At 37.7% G+C, this 12,305-nt stretch overlaps 1 protein-coding gene across 1 annotated transcript in view; it reads left to right on the top strand.

Annotated features, from left to right (window-relative positions):
* The window catches only part of ube3c (ubiquitin protein ligase E3C), a 30,375-nt gene extending 18,578 nt beyond the window's left edge, over positions 1–11,797 (top strand). The window contains exons 18-24 of the mRNA XM_079604876.1: positions 202–334; positions 2,300–2,547; positions 5,867–6,079; positions 6,854–7,042; positions 7,312–7,378; positions 7,779–7,909; positions 9,967–11,797. Coding sequence (XP_079461002.1) covers positions 202–334; positions 2,300–2,547; positions 5,867–6,079; positions 6,854–7,042; positions 7,312–7,378; positions 7,779–7,909; positions 9,967–10,137 — 1,152 coding nt within the window. The 3' untranslated portion in view covers positions 10,138–11,797. The remainder of the gene's footprint in view (positions 1–201; positions 335–2,299; positions 2,548–5,866; positions 6,080–6,853; positions 7,043–7,311; positions 7,379–7,778; positions 7,910–9,966) is intronic.
* Positions 11,798–12,305: the final 508 nt, after the last annotated feature.

Consider the following 12,305-nt stretch of genomic DNA (forward strand, 5'->3'; position numbering starts at 1 on the left):
CTAATAAAAAAAAATTAAATGATCTGTGAATTAAAGAGAAGGTTAAAAGCTGTAATTAGTTGATAGCATTGGGTTTTATAAACTCTTTCATGTGTTTTTGTGCTTTAGATAAGAAACGGTGAGAATCTAAATGAACACATGCTCAAATTCGGATCCGGTAACTGACTTTAATTAGCTAAACTTCTTTCATTCTGTTTTTAGATTTTCCAGAAGTTGATCTATGCTGATAAGCGGGAGGTGCAAGGAGAGGGCCCTTTTTTGGATGGCGTTAACGTCACTATTCGGCGGAACTACATCTATGAAGATGCATATGATAAATTATCCCCGGAGAATGGTAAACAAGGCAAACCTACCCCTTCAAATATGCTGAAAGCTCTTTTAATAAAAAGTGATTAGCACACAGAATGTGATGTTCATAAACACTGGGATGATACATTAAAGAAATAAGATATAATAATTTATAGCAGCTGTTTTGATGATTTAGGGTGAGGCCTCTTGAGTGTTAGAACTTACCTGAGAAAAGTCTTTTTAGTTGTGTAGCACGAGACATTTATAGATGACAGAAGATTTAGTCAAATTTTAGTGTTTGCTTTTTTTGTTGGTAAATGTTTTTCTGACTATAGCAAAGCACAGACTGGTGTTAAAGGTTGTGTAGGTAAGAATTGTCTAAAGAACTTTTTTTCAAATTGGCTTAATCTGTCTTTATATACCAATACATAATTAAAATGTAAGTACTTTGAAAAAGAGAGTATAAAAATTGAGTGACTATAGTGTATTTAATCTTCAAAAAACAGCTCATTAATTCCATTCGGGACGAAACAAGTGATTGGTTTGCCCGACTGTCACTCTCCGTCGCCATGACTACCGCCGCTATTACTGGCTCTGCCCACGTGCGCGCAGTCGCGCACCCGTTTTTAGGTGGGAGTGAATGGAATTAATGAGCTGTGTTTATTGAAGATTAAATACACTAGTGTCACTCAGTTTTTTATACTCTCTATTTCAGAGTACTTGCATTTTAATTATGTATTGGTATATAAAGACAGTTTAAACAAATTTGAATAAAAGTTTTTTTAGACAATTCTGACCTACCCTACCTTTAAGCCTTTGAAGTTTCTATGTAACGGAAGTAGCAACAGATCTTTTCTCCTGTACTGTGATGTACATCCAAGTGAAACAGATTATCGAAAAAGAAGGAATGTAGTGCAGGGATTTAGTGTTGAATGGCAGATCTGAATGAGAACTTGATTTTCTAATTTTGTCACATAAATTCATAAATTGTTGTTTTCTCATAATATTATTTCCTGTACTTCTGAGGTAGTTCACCCCATACAGATGTAATTACTAAAAGTCTGTAAAATAGGGCACACTGTATTGTTAATATTTTTCACAGGTGTTTTTCTAATAGTGTAAATTATGCATTGCATTGTGTTTTGTTTCAGGGTTAAAGGAAATGTAAACTTAAAGGGTTAGTTCACCCAGAAATGAAAATTCTGTCATTAATTACTCACTCTCATGTCGTTCCAAACCTGTAAGACTTTCGTTCATCTTCTGAGCATAAATGAAGATCTGAGAGCTTTCTGTCCCTCCATTGACAGCTACGCAACTGACACTTAGACGCTTCAAAAAGTTCTTAAAGAGATCGTAAAACTAGTCCATATGAATTGAGCCATTTCATTTTCTGAAGAGACTCGATCGCTTTATATGAACAACAGATTTTGAATTTAGGCTTTTATTCACATATAAACATTCAACAACTCGCATATCAGTTGTGGTTAACATAAGCTTAGTGAAGCATGTTCGCTTCAATGAGGTTCATTCTCATGTGTTACGTAGCGCGTTTGAGCTTCCTCAAGAACCAATGCGGTTTGTTCTCACGCAACAAGCAGATTCAGTTGAGCTTCTGTTTATGTCCGCTGATCAATGTTTATATGTGAATAAAAGCCTCAATTAAATCTGTTCATTATATAAAGCGAGTCTCTTCAGAAAAATTAGGCTAAACTGCTCAATTCATATGGATTTGTTTTATCTCTTTATGAATTTTTTGAACCATCAAAGTGTCAGTTGTGGACAGAAAGCTCTCAGATTGTATCAAAATGTATCACTTAATTTGTGTTCTGAAGATGAACGAAAGTCTAATGGGTTTGGAACAACCTGAAGGTGAGTAATTAATGACAGAATTGTAATTTTAACGGATAATGTCCGGGCAGTAAATTATCATTACCTTTACTTTTTTCTACAGATTATTTTTCTTACGGTGCATGTGAAACATTCTAAATACATTTGTTTATCTCCATTTCAGAACCTGATCTCAAGAAGAGGATCAGAGTTCATCTGCTCAATGCTCATGGGCTAGATGAAGCTGGCATTGATGGAGGGGGAATATTTCGAGAGTTCTTGAATGAACTGTTGAAGTCAGGCTTTAATCCTAACCAAGGCTTCTTCAAGACAACTAATGAAGGGCTTCTCTATCCGAGCCCCACTGCAGAGATGCTTGTGGGAGAATCCTTCACCCGCCATTACTACTTTCTTGGCAGGATACTGGGAAAGGTAAGACCGATTTCACAAGGATCATGTGATGTATTACATTACACTATAACAGTCTTTATCTGTTCAGTGGTGCAGAGACCAAAGAGCATTACGAAATCAGTTTGATCACCTGCTACACCTGTTCACGATTTAGTTAACATATTTCACTGCAAGTTAATAATTTAATAACCCTTGCAGTGGCTTGTCTTTTCATTTTTTTCAAGTTGTCTCATTTGTCTTTGGGGTCAAATGGGGTCATTTGGATCAATGCTGAAGGTCAAATGTCAGGCTCAATCAGTGGTCTCAGGCTGAGTAGCTTAGTTAACATTATAGATCATATGCATTATATTTACGAGGTCACTGAAGTTTAAAGTCAAGTTTATTTGTGGCCTTTTGATCCAAATAATTTTTCTTTGTCTAGGTTTATTTTTGTAAGATCATTTAGTAAATTACCTTTAATAAATCTCCATCAAAATACTAGAAATGTATGTTTGCATGTAAATTAAATAATTTGCTCACAATTATATTACTTTGTCTAATGAGGCCTCAAAGTTGTTTAGGAGCTTTAAATTTAGCGACGGAAATTACAGTTTACTGTTTCCAAGCATTGCAGAAATCTGTATATACAGTATCAGTACATAGTTTTTGTTGGATGGAAAGAATTTGATATAAGCGCATGCTAATTTCGTAATGGTTAGAATGGTTCACAATAAGTGGAAAAGGTTTTACAATAAAACCATCTTGATAACTCTTTGATTATCCTAATTTTGCCTAGTGCTTTCCTATAATGGCTGCACCTTGAGCCACAATTTATTGACGCTGTTGTTTTGGCCATCTCTTTTGTATGGCCGCTAGCTGGTATTTATTAGCCGCTAATGTTTTTAAAGTTTCATTAATGCGTATGCCCAGGATTGTTTATCACAAAGCACATTGACTGGGGGAAGGGTAGATGAATTACCTCATGCCAAGAAGCTCGCTGCTCAATTAGGCTACTCCATTAGCCCATGATTTCCCGTCTCTGTTTGTGTAGCCATCGCATTTGGCCATGGACGCTAAATCAGCTAGCACCATAAATAACTGGAGCCGTGCCGCTGGTAATAGAGTTTTGATCTGTTTTACAGTCACGGGCATCAACACCACTTGTGAAGAGGCAATTCAGGCCACTTATTAGAGAGCTATAATGAACACACACACATACACACACACATACCTTGTAGGATGGAAGGGACATAACTGAGCTCCTACCCTGAGGAATGGCTGGCCCCCTCCCTCCTACTTTCTTGATCTTATTCCATTCAATTGCCCCCACTCCTTAGTAATGGGCGAAGCTATTAAGGTGACGAGATTAATTTCAATTTGACTTTCAATTAACCCTCCTTCTCTCTCCATAAATATGTGAAGGAGTGGCAGACTGAGTAGGATATTGATATTTGTTTAGTGCTGTTATAAAGACGATCTGTATAGATTACAATTGCGTCACTGTAACTGTGGCAGGGTCCAAGAAGAGACCTGTCAATTTTACTTTTTGTGATGCATTGCAATTTTGACGATTTGTCACCATGGTAAAGTTATCTAGTTGGCTTTGGTAAAAGGTTTTGTCCAAACCTGTCAGTAGTTTTATTTTTATTTTTTATTTTTCTCTCTCGTGGTGGCGACATGTATTACGTAAAATCTAAACTTCTTGCCTGAAAAACTATAGCTGGATAAAACCTTGTTGAGCCCTATACTGTTAGCTTTGCAGCCCAAACTTGTGTCATCAGGTTTAAGAGAGTTTAGACATCATTGCACATGCAGATTTTGTGTGGTCCTGTTAACCGGTGATTTACACAGAATTGGAGCCATAGTCATTTACAAGGGTCGACACATCACTTCACTTATTCATTAAATGTTTTGATTAAGCTTTTGATTAATTTGATTATACTTTGTTTCAGCTACCATTTAAGAAATGTAGTACTCCCAGATCCATTCATCAATCTAGTTTTTGGCAAATGTTTTTGTTTTATTATTATCTTTCATCATTTCATGATTTTTTTGATGATTGTTTATTAGGTTTAGTCTAAGACGCTGACCAGGTTTACATTTCACTGCTAGTTGTATTCTATATATGACTGTGTGTGTGACGAATAACATTTTCAATATTAATTTATAGAATTGCTATTACATGTCTTTATCAGGAAGACATCATGGGCTGGGTGCATTATAGATCATGATGTAGAAGAAAATGCTGTTTTTTACAATATTGGAAGTGGATGCTTGAAAAATAAACCTTTTTAATTTAAATATCAAGGCATGCTACAGCCATTTAATTAAAGACCCACCCTTGTGTAGAATTGAATTATTTTCACACTCTACTCTACACATCCCTCAAATACGAACTGAGTCACACACACACAAATGCCACGTGCTCTGCAGTTCAACAAGCAGTGCTTAACTGTCCCTCTTCAAAGGGCAACAGAGAGGAAAGAGAAGGTCAGAACTCCTGATTGATGGCAAGTGTGTTAAATTTTTTATTGATTCTTAATGCTGTAAATTTACACATTTATTTGGCAGAAACAGAAGGCAGCTGCTAAGTTGTTGGCGTTTACTCTCCTGATGGTGCCACAATTTGCATTAATTGCGTTGCCACTGCACTCACTTATATTAAAAGTCCCGGCCATTCATTAATCCTTTTTATCCCAAATCATTTTGGCACAATTTCTGGCAATAAACACCCATAAATAACCTGAAGGTTTGAAAAATAGGCTGCGTTGTGCCTCCATATCCTTATTGCGGCTTCTTCCCGGGAGCGACGTTATTGATAGGTTTCAGGAGGGCGCAGCACATATGTTCCCACAACAGGGCTCGTGGGAAGAGTGTTGCTAAGTGGATTATTTTGCATAAAAAATGTCCCATGTTTGAAGTTGCACGATTAACCTGTGTTTAGGAAATGCTCTGATTTACAGCTTGCGTGTGTGTTTTAGATGCATGCATTATGGAGATTTGGGAAATTTATAATCCATTTAGCTTATGTGGTTGAAGGATTTTAGTGCAATCATTTATTCAAGGCCGGTGTTTTTTAATGACCTCAGATATGGTCTTTTTAGGACTGTTGTGGTACTTCAGCTTTCAGGACTCACCATCCTTGTGCTTCTTAATGGAACAACAGGTTAAGGATACAGTTGATGTTTTTAAAGTTTGAGCTTCTTCAATATAAAGTGTCAATAGTATTTGGGACAGACAGATTAGCCCACAGGATATAGATATTGTCATCATTTTTGCCACTTACTTTACATTACACAGTGCTTAACAGTCCTAGAGGTCATATTGTTAAATATTTTTCTCTCTTTCTTCTGTCTCCCAGGCGCTGTATGAAAACATGCTAGTGGAATTGCCTTTTGCCAGTTTCTTCCTGTCCAAGATTTTAGGCACCAGTTCAGAGGTGGACATCCACCATCTGGCCTCTCTAGACCCAGAGATGTACAGAAACCTGCTTTTCCTCAAGAGCTATGAAGGTGACGTGGAAGACCTCGGCCTTAACTTCACTGTGGTCAACAATGATCTTGGGGAGGCACAGGTGAACAACACGTCTCTCCCCCCCTTTGTGCCCTTTTGTTTGTCTTTTGTGTCTCCTCTCTCCATCTCTTGTTCTCTGGCATTGTTAATGATTGATCTAACTGTTGTTAGTCTTGGCTGATGGAGATAAAGCACGTATCTGTCTAGATCTTTAAAAGAACTTCTCTGTTGACCCGCTCAAACATACCTACTGGGAGAAAACTGTGTAGCATAGAATAAGGTCTAATCATCCAGCTTGATATCTGGCAGTGCCACTCCTCACTTCCAAACATATGAAAACCAATTCAACCTGTGGTGTATGGAGGGAAATTGTGTGTGCTCTCCACATTTGGTTCAAGTTTAAGTTTAAAAAAATTAATACAAATCTTTTACAAAATTGTTAATGAAAGGAGGTATTTAAAGTTCAGAAAATATTGATTGTCAACTCGGGTCAAATATTAGTAACACTTATGTCCTTATATATATACAAATGATAATTGATACTGATTTTTTTTTTTTTTTTTTTTTACTTTTATTTTGCATGAATAGAGAAAAATAAACAGTTGGATAATTCTTTCTTATTACTAAGGTACCAAAGAACAAGTAAACTCTTATTTACTTTCCCCTTCATTAGGTAAAGGGTGTTCATGTGCACTCATTTCCATTATGTACCTCAGTTGCCTTTAACACTTTCCTCTGCAGCTGTACTGTTTCACTTTCAACATGGAATTAAATCATCACTGAACCCAGGGAGACAGTGCCTGTCACACTTCCATTTATTTGTTTCTTTTTCCAGGTGGTTGAGCTCAAACCAGGGGGAAAGGACATCCCGGTAACCACAGCCAACAGGATAGCCTACATCCATTTAGTGGCCGATTACCGTCTGAACAAACAGATCCGAGCACACTGCCTGGCCTTTCGACAGGGCCTGGCTAACGTGGTCAACCTGGAGTGGCTGCGAATGTTTGATCAGCAGGAAATTCAGGTAGCACCTTACCTGGACGTGCACACACACACACACACACACACACACACACACACACACACGTGCACACAGACGCATGCTAAAAATGTGGGCAAGGACACATGTGTCTAGACACAAACCAATGAGTTATGTGTCAGAAAGGATTAATAATAATAATGATCAACAGACATTATCACCAGATAATATTGAAAACTGTCTGTCTTTTCTTCTCTTCTTTGTTGTTGTCATTTAATTAAATGTAAACAACTTAAGTCCACCTATATTTTCAGGTATTGATTTCTGGTGCACATGTGCCCATCAGTCTGGATGACCTGAAGAAATTTACAAACTACTCAGGTACTATAAGCACACCCATCAGACTTTTTATCACTTATAGATTTAGTTTGATTTACTAGCCTCTCTTACTTTCCTTCCCGAGATGTCATGTTGCTCTTCCATTTTGTCTTGCATTTATTTATTAGTAATGGAGAGCCAAACATGCACAGGTCAAGTGTGAATTTGTAGTTTATTAACTATAGAGAGAATGCTTCAACTTGTCCTCCACTTAAACAGGATGTATTAAAAAGGGTTTCAAATATTTTAACCATGTTTTGCAGTAAAGCTCGTAGCTGATATGCTGTATTATCTGATAATTAAGAAGGGTTTAGTTATGAAAGACTTTAGATAAATGCATTATATTTATTGTTTATTATGCATTATATTTTTTGTTTTTCTTAACTGTTGCTGCACTACTCAGGTGGTTATTCAGCAAATCATCCAGTGATCAACATTTTCTGGGATGTGGTGGAGAGCTTCAGTGATGAGGAGAAACGGCAGCTTCTCAAGTTTGTTACAAGCTGCTCACGACCTCCGCTCTTAGGCTTCAAGGTCAGTGACATTGACCTAAACCCTCTGAAAATATGATTTTAATTAACTTTGGGTTGTGTCTGAACTCTTTAAAGATGAGTTCATGTTTTATCTAAGATTGTAAGGGGCCTTAAGTGGGTTCACTGGAAAAGTGAAATGTACAGACATGACCCAACCCCGTGTCTGAGAGCTGCATCGATATGACTCGCACCTCTGTTATCACATATGAAGTTCAGATGAAGTTCATGCCAACTCGCACCTGCTTATGATTTTGTCCTAATTTCTATATTTTTATTCAATAAAGTTATCAGGATCCCCACCACAAAGACGTCTACTCCCTGCAAGGTGTGCCGCCTTAACGGAGGAATAATGGAGTGAAAAAAATATGTTTTGTCGCAGTATCACGTTATTAATTTACACAAGGGTGTACGAGCAAACGGGCTTATTGTAACAAATCATTTTCACATTATAACAGCTATCAGGATAGGCCTTATCTTGGCCTCTATATGTGCTAGAGAGGTTGTGACCCCTAGCATTGTAATGTTATTTGAGGCTTTTCCAAGTGCCACTGGGTGTGTGAAATCCATCTGACTGATAAAATGCCCTGTTGAACTTTAAACGGCTCTTGCTTGATGTTGACCGTATCTAGCGTGTAGTCAAAGGGCAGGAAATGAGGATGTGAGAATAGCGTCTTGACAGTAAACACAGAAAATAAAATACAGAGCTTTCAAATTATTCTGACTACTTCATCCACCAACTATTTTCTTCGGATTAGTATCGTCTCCAGGAATTCAACCTTAAGCCTGTTTCTTGTATACCAGAGTGTGAAGTCTGTCAGTTGTGCTTATTACACTCAGCAGAATCTGGGGAACAGAAAAATCAATAAATGTGTTTTTATGCCTTCCTTAGACTAACCAAGGACAGTAATTGTCATTTCATTGACTTTATTGCATCTTTTAATATCTGTCATCAGTTTAAAGCAGATTACTTTAGCCTGAATGAATTTGGGTGGGGGAAAATCATGGCTTCTGAGCAATTCCACAGATACGTGCTACTGCCAAAATTAAAGTGGGGCTGTTTAATGAATTTGACTTTGGTGCAGACGCTCTGAGGAACGGATGGAAAGGAGGAGTAAGAGGAAAAAGACGAAGAGAGACAGATCAAGGGGAGATGGCCTCCCACCTCGTCTGCCTCTTCAGCCAGCTCAGCCTTAATTAGATGCCGTTAAACATCCCAGAATTCATTAGGGGAGAAATAGCCCTGTCACAGTGAGCTATTTAAAAATCATGATGGATACGCTTTTTTCAAAATGATGGCTCCCATCATGACATTTTCTCGATAAGCAACGATACTTTAATACCTTAATTGTTAGAAAAATTGGCCCCTTAAAGCAGGTTTAATCCGGTTCATTTTGGGGTTGAGCCTCGCAGCCACGTGGAGGATTTTTCCAGTAGGCCCATCTTGTTGTTCTTTCAGTAACCTTTTATAGACCTGAAAAGTTTTCTGTTTAGCTGCTGCTGTGATATTAGGCTGTTGTTTGTTGCATTTATCTGCGTAGATGCTGCCTGTTTGATTGCATTTTTTAAAATAATATAACAGTCTACACTGAATGGAGCGCAGTGTGACCAGATACTGACAATAAATTGATGTTTTATTACCACAATTGAAAATTGACGAATGTTCCCTTAAATTCAGTAACCGCCCTGACGGATTCAAGGAGTTCATTCAGTGATGGATTTGTCAGACTGATTCAACCCAGTAATATCTTTCTGAATAATTCATTAAAATAACTGGCTCATGAGTCATTTGTGAATTGGATGACACTGGTCACTCTTTATGTTTTGGTTTGCATGCAGCCCACAAAACTTGATAGAAAGACATGGTTTTGTGTCTTCAAATTTATTTTGGCAATCTCACATCTACAACTTGACTAAAATGATATTGTTTCACTGAAAAACTAAATGTTTTTAGGTCTTTTCCTCTCGTCTCTTCCAGATACTTTTTTCCCCCTTCAAAGTGTTTGTTGAGTATTGCTTTTCATAATTTTTCATGATTTTCCGCTTTCTCTTTGTCTCTAGGAGCTGTACCCAGCATTTTGCATCCATAACGGAGGCGCTGACCTGGAGCGTCTCCCTACCGCTAGCACTTGCATGAACCTTCTCAAGCTACCGGAGTTTTGTGACTCTCAGCAAATGAGGAACAAGTTACTCTATGCTATTGAATCCTCTGCTGGCTTTGAGCTCAGCTGAGGAACACGTCAACCCCTTGATGGCCTTGAAACTGTACTCTGAGCTGCGACTTTTGTCATAGTGACCAGATATTAAATGATCAGAATGAACAGACAGTGTGTCTGCTGTGGATGTACAGTGATTTACAGGTGTTGGGACATAAAAAACTAAAAAACAAATGCAGAAGGACAGTTTGAAGTTGTGGCACGGACAAATATATGCTCAGTTTTATTTTTACTTCAAACAGAGTAACCTTGTAAATAATGCATTTATAATCTCAAAGCAGCATCAGGGAAAGGCGTCCATTGATCAAAAGCACTAACATTGAACAGGAACATCGGAATGTTGGAGATACGGAATAAAAGGGCAGCGCAAAATTTACTTGTAGATTTTCCTTGGTTTTGCATTGCGTACATTGAAGTGGATGTTTTAACTGACGATTTTAACTGCTCTGTCACCATAGTGCAGCACATATTGAGTGTCTACCAATAAACATGCATGCTTTAGCCTCGCTGACTCAAGAACAAGCTAAAACATGCGCTTCTCCAATGTAACAGCATGCCTGACATTTCTTCAGCACAGTAGGGATACTAAAGGTTGTGCTTGGTTTGAGGTCACACTGCTTCAGCTATACAAATGTACATGCCTTGATACAGGGCATGCTAATATTGTAGCTTTCGCTGAAAACTCTGAGCTATTAATTTTGCAGGCTAAATACTATTGTTTGGCTAATGTGCCACCAACAGAAGAATTGAATGGATTAGAATCATGGCAGGATTGTGAGGTTAACCGGGGCGGTAGAACAGTAGCACAGGTGTGGAGTCATCTTGTTTGAATCATGTAGTAATGATGGCTTAAAATTTGCTGATTCTTGGAAAAAAAAAATATTATTCAGTTTTAAATTACAACAATGGCTAGCTGCATTTCAGGCCTCAAGGTTTACTGTATGTTTCTATTGCATTTTACAAAAAAAAAAAAAAAAAAAAATTGTGTAATTATGTATTCCACATATTGGGCCTTGTTTTTAGCAATGGAGAGAGTGATTGCTGACATTGTGCAATAATTAAAAACAGAAACTTTGAGGACATGCAAGTTTTAGATTAGTGGATCTATGGGAGTTTTTAAGGTCAGACAAATTGACGAATGAAGGAAAAGTGTGACATGCCTAAGTTCTGCTGTAGCAAAGAACAATTTGGTAAATGAAGAGGATTGAAGTATGTGCTGTCAACATCCTCTGAATGCTTTTCTGCTGCTACTTACGGGGTTCACCATGGCTGTATGGACATGTTGGTTGGTGGAAAGCTGATGATGATGGATATGCGAATATGTATTTGTCTACATATTTTAATGTTCACGCAGCATTTGTACAAGACTTTTAAATTCTCTCCTCACCTTGTCAGTAATAACCTGTTTCCCAAAATCTGTTCAAGTAATTTAGTAATATGACAGCATACAGGTGCTGAATATCTGATCGTTCACAAACACTGATGTGTAGAGTCCGTCTGGATGTTCATGATGAGCAAGGACAAGCAAAGTTGTTTGTAAAGATGTGTTTACCGACATTTAAGTGTATGTGCCCTGAATGATTATTTTGAATGACAAAGACAGGTGTTCAATCGATGTATCATAGAATGTGTGGTAATGATTAAATTTTTGTTTTTTGTTTTTTTTTTGCACTGGGGATATTAGCATCTTTTGTTAAAAGATCATTTTGAAGAAAAACTGGGATGTAGAATTTCATGTAGAGTTTTATGGCCTTTGACATATAATTAAAGAAACATCCAGTGATGGAACAAGAAAGGAGGCTAGTCGGGACCACGGATGCATTATCCGTATAACATAAATTAAGGGTGTGTTCGTTTGACATAAATCTAATAGGGCCCTGCAATGAGAGCAAGTGATGGCTGGAGAGCAGGGGGAACTTTTTTTATTCCACCTTGGATCATCTCCATATATTCTCCCAGCCTCAGTCTCACCCTCCTCCCTGGAATAAGTCTCTAGACTCCTCCCTCTCTGGCCAAATTTCCAGGATTTTAGCAGCAATCTCAGACGGGGGTAATTGGGTCTTAAAAAACTAACTTGTCTTATAGCTATGAAGAATTGGCCTTAATTATGGGGAGATTTATTTGGGTCTATTACCTTATAATGGATTATAGCTGGCAAACTTAATGCCTCTGGCCATCAATCAC

The sequence above is a fragment of the Phoxinus phoxinus genome, assembly GCF_949152265.1.
Source record: "Phoxinus phoxinus genome assembly, chromosome: 2".
Classification (NCBI taxonomy): domain Eukaryota; kingdom Metazoa; phylum Chordata; class Actinopteri; order Cypriniformes; family Leuciscidae; genus Phoxinus; species Phoxinus phoxinus.